Source organism: Myotis davidii, unplaced genomic scaffold (genome assembly GCF_000327345.1).
Source record: "Myotis davidii unplaced genomic scaffold, ASM32734v1 scaffold62, whole genome shotgun sequence".
Classification (NCBI taxonomy): domain Eukaryota; kingdom Metazoa; phylum Chordata; class Mammalia; order Chiroptera; family Vespertilionidae; genus Myotis; species Myotis davidii.
In genome coordinates, this window is record NW_006295180.1 from 2698535 (window position 1) to 2702384 (window position 3850).

The 3850-nt window shown below is 42.1% G+C and overlaps 1 protein-coding gene across 2 annotated transcripts in view; it reads left to right on the plus strand.

Annotated features, from left to right (window-relative positions):
- The window catches only part of TBC1D7 (TBC1 domain family member 7), a 24259-nt gene that overhangs the window by 9566 nt on the left and 10843 nt on the right, over window positions 1–3850 (plus strand). For both annotated transcript variants that reach the window (XM_006769717.2, XM_006769718.2), the window contains one exon: window positions 441–578. In XM_006769717.2, coding sequence (XP_006769780.1) covers window positions 441–578 — 138 coding nt within the window. The remainder of the gene's footprint in view (window positions 1–440; window positions 579–3850) is intronic.

A 3850-nucleotide genomic window follows, 5' to 3' on the forward strand; every position in this document is an offset into this window, starting at 1 on the left:
ACTCTGGTGCCGTGTCACATATAGAAATTTTTTGATATTTGCAACCATAGTGAAACAAAGACTTATATTTTTGATATTTATTCTATAAATTTAAATGCCATTTAACAAAGAAAAATCAACCAAAAAAATGAGTTCGCGTGTCACCTCTGACACGTGTGTCATAGGTTCGCCATTACTGCAGTAGAAGCTGGAAAACCTCTGTGTGCAGCCCGAGCCTGGATGCTCATCAGTAGCACACGTTCCCATAGACTTATTTCTGTGGTCGTCATTCTCACCTCCTCCTTGCTCCTCTCCAGTGAAGGATGGGTGCTTTTTGGTTCCACTTTGACTTATTAATGCAGCCTCTTGAAGTTTAGGGGGTAAATTCTCATTTTTATCAAAGAAATATTTATTCTTCCCTCCTGCTACCTCCCTCTTGAGATTTATTATCCATCTTTCAGAAGCCGGAAGATGAAGTGTTTCTTGCCATTGCTAAGGCCATGGAAGAGATGGTGGAAGATAGTGTCGACTGTTACTGGATCACCCGATGCTTTGTGAACCAGTTAAACAACAAGTATCGGGACTCCTTACCCCAGCTGGTGAGGGACGTGTTTTTGGCTGTTGGTGGGGAGGGGAGGGAAGGGAGAGGGGGGTGAGCAGTGGTACTGGGAACCTTAGGGAAGTGCTCTAACCTCTTGGTGCTGCTACAATTAGGAGCAGACCCCCTCGAGTAGGAGTCAGCACGTGTTTTCTGTAAAAGGCCAGGTAGTAACGCTTTCCAGCTTGGTGAGCCAGATGGTCTCTGTGTCTCCACTGCAGTCATTCAGCTCTGCTGTTGTCACACAGAAGCAGCCGAGGGCCCCACATAAAGGAAAGGCCATGGCTGGATTTGGCTGCTGCGGGTCATAGTTTGTCCACTCCTGCTCTATAGTATTACTTAATGCTGGTCTAGAATCCACTGGCTTTATCTAGAAGTTTCCCTGTGTATGAGGTAAGGTTTAAGTTTGGCTGCACATAATAGGAAGACCCCCAAACAGAAGCCTTATTGTCTTGTTTGCTGAGACGAGAAGTGCAGAGGCAAGGCGTTTCAGGGCTGGCATCCAGCACCAGTTTCAGCAGGGACCCAGGCTCCTGCCTGCGGCCGCGTGCTCAGGTGTGATCCTCCTTCTCGGGCTCGCCAGGCGGATGCTGCAGAGACAGTGGTGGCATCTAGGCAGGCAACAAGGGCAAGTTGAAGAAAAAAGCACAGGAACACAAGGGGCAAGGGAGTCAGGCCTGTCCTTCTGTAACAGGCTTTCCTGCTGCATGTCACTCAGTGGAGGACAGTGTTGCCCGGCCGCCCATCTGCAGCGGAGGCTGGGAAATGTGCTTTCATTTAACTGGACCCACTGGGACCTCCCATGAGCACAGGCTTCTGTCTGCTGTACTCTCACCTGGGAATCCAGAGAACCCGATGGCATTTACTTCATCCGCATAAGCCAGTGGGCCTTTGACATTCTCTTTGTCGTTTCTTTCCTTATTTCTCTCATTATAAAAATGAATCCGTCTTTTTTTTTTTTTTAAATCATTGAGTTTTATTTGAAAGTCCTGTTGCAGCAGCCACTGTGACATTGGGTTGCAGGGCCCGAGGAGGGGCACTAAGGATGAGCCTGTGGCTCACTGCTCCAACTGAATCCGTCAGCAGGGCAGTGGCCAAGCCTTCAGCTCTGGAGAGTACTGTACAAGAGAGGGTTTGAAATATTTAAGTAAAATATGATTTTTAGAATCTTATAATTTAATTCATTTAGTTTATTACAATGAAAATAATTTAAGCATGGCTTTGGAGCATCTGTAAATATAATGTTGCCTCATTAAATCAAGATGTCCAAATTATTCCACGATTTAATTAGCCTTCTTTCTTATTATTGGAGTAAATTCAGTAACATTTTGAAAGGTTCTGTTTAAAAATTCATCCTTTATTTTTGACAACACAGGTAATAGACAAATATATTCTTGAAGTATTAAACAATCCAAATGAATCCTGTGTTCCCATAGATATGTGGCAGTACCTCCTCATCCCCCATTTTCTAAGAAGTAAACCATGTTATCAGTTTCATGTGTATTCTTCTACACTATTTTATGTACATTAGGATGGATGAGTGTGTGTGCATGTGTGCAGATACATACATATAATGATACATATTTTTAGATATACTAATATAAATATTTTTAAAAACGTAAATATTACCACACTGCTTATATAACCCTGCAATTTATTTATTTATTTATTTATTTAAATATGTTTTTATTACTGATTTTTAGGAACAGAGGAAGGGAAAGCGAGAGAGAGAGAGAAACATTGATGTGAGGGGGTAGCATGTCAGCTGCCTCCAGCATGCCCCCTACTGGGGATTGAGGCCTCAACCCAGGCATGTGCTCTGACAGATAATTGAACCTGCGATCTCTTGCTGTGTGGGATGACGCTCAGCCAACTCAGCCACATGTGGGCCAAGGCCCTACACCAACAGAGGAAGGGAAAACGAGCGAGAGAGAGAAACATTGATGTGAGGGGGTAGCATGTCAGCTGCCTCCAGCATGCCCCCTACTGGGGATTGAGGCCTCAACCCAGGCATGTGCTCTGACAGATAATTGAACCTGCGATCTCTTGCTGTGTGGGATGACGCTCAGCCAACTCAGCCACATGTGGGCCAAGGCCCTACACTTTATTTTTAATTTAATGTCTTGGAGGCTTTTCAAGTTAGTACAGATAGATCAGCAGTTTTCAGCCTTGAATTCCTATTAGTACCATATGGGAGCTTTTAAAAATTTCCTCTAAGCAGACCAATTAAGCCAGACTCTCTGGGAGTGGGGCCCCAGAATTGTAATTTTTCAAAAGCTCCAGGTGATTCTGAAGCTTGGCTTAGGTTGAGCGCTACTCATTTAGAACCAGTGTTTTTTTATTTCCTCATAGTATTTCTCGTTAGGAATTTGCCATAATTTAACATAATAGGTCCATGCTGACCTTCAACATGCCCTTATCCATGTTCCTTTGTGTATGTCTGTGCATGTTCCTCTAGCATAGGTTACCTATATGGGAGTGTGCCCTTGAAGGAGAGACACATTTAAAATTTTAACTGCCAGGTTGCTCACCAACCCAATTTTGCTTCCTCCAAGAGATTATGAGATTTCCTGTTTTCCACTCCATTGACAGTACTTGATAGTATCTATCTCCTAAATTTTTGTTAATCTGATAGTGAAATGGTACCCATTTTAATTTGCATATCCTCATTTTCTAGTGAAGTTGAGCAGCTTTAAATATCTACTGGTCATTTTTACTTATCCACCTTTTTAATACATTGTTTGAGTCCTTTTTCATTTGTAAGAGTTAACGATAACTCTGGATGTTTATCCTTTGTCTGTTACACATGTTGAAAATATTTTCTCACTGTCTGTTGTACAAAGATTTTAAGTTTTGATACAATTGGATTTGTCAATATCTCTCTCTTGTTTTTTGTATCTTATTTAGGAAGCTCTTTCTAACCTGAAGATTAAAAAGCAGTTTTGTTATTTTAGTTGACCTCAGTAAGAAATTTTTAAAAAATCCAAATGCTGGCATTGTACAAAGAAATTTAACAGGTTTATTTATATTGTTATAAAGTTGAACTGCTGAAACTTGTTCACTGAAACATTTGACTTTAATGCTTTATGTCTCCACATTTATATTACAAAGTTCACACACAAATGAAAGTGGGAAAACTGTCTTGCTTGTACTGCAACCCAAGTGCCTGACATGGGCCCTAAGCATACAGTAGGGGCTCACTGAGTAACTGCTAGATGAATAGATGAAGGGGTGAGTGGATGGATGCATGGTTGGGTAGATGGGTGGGGAAGG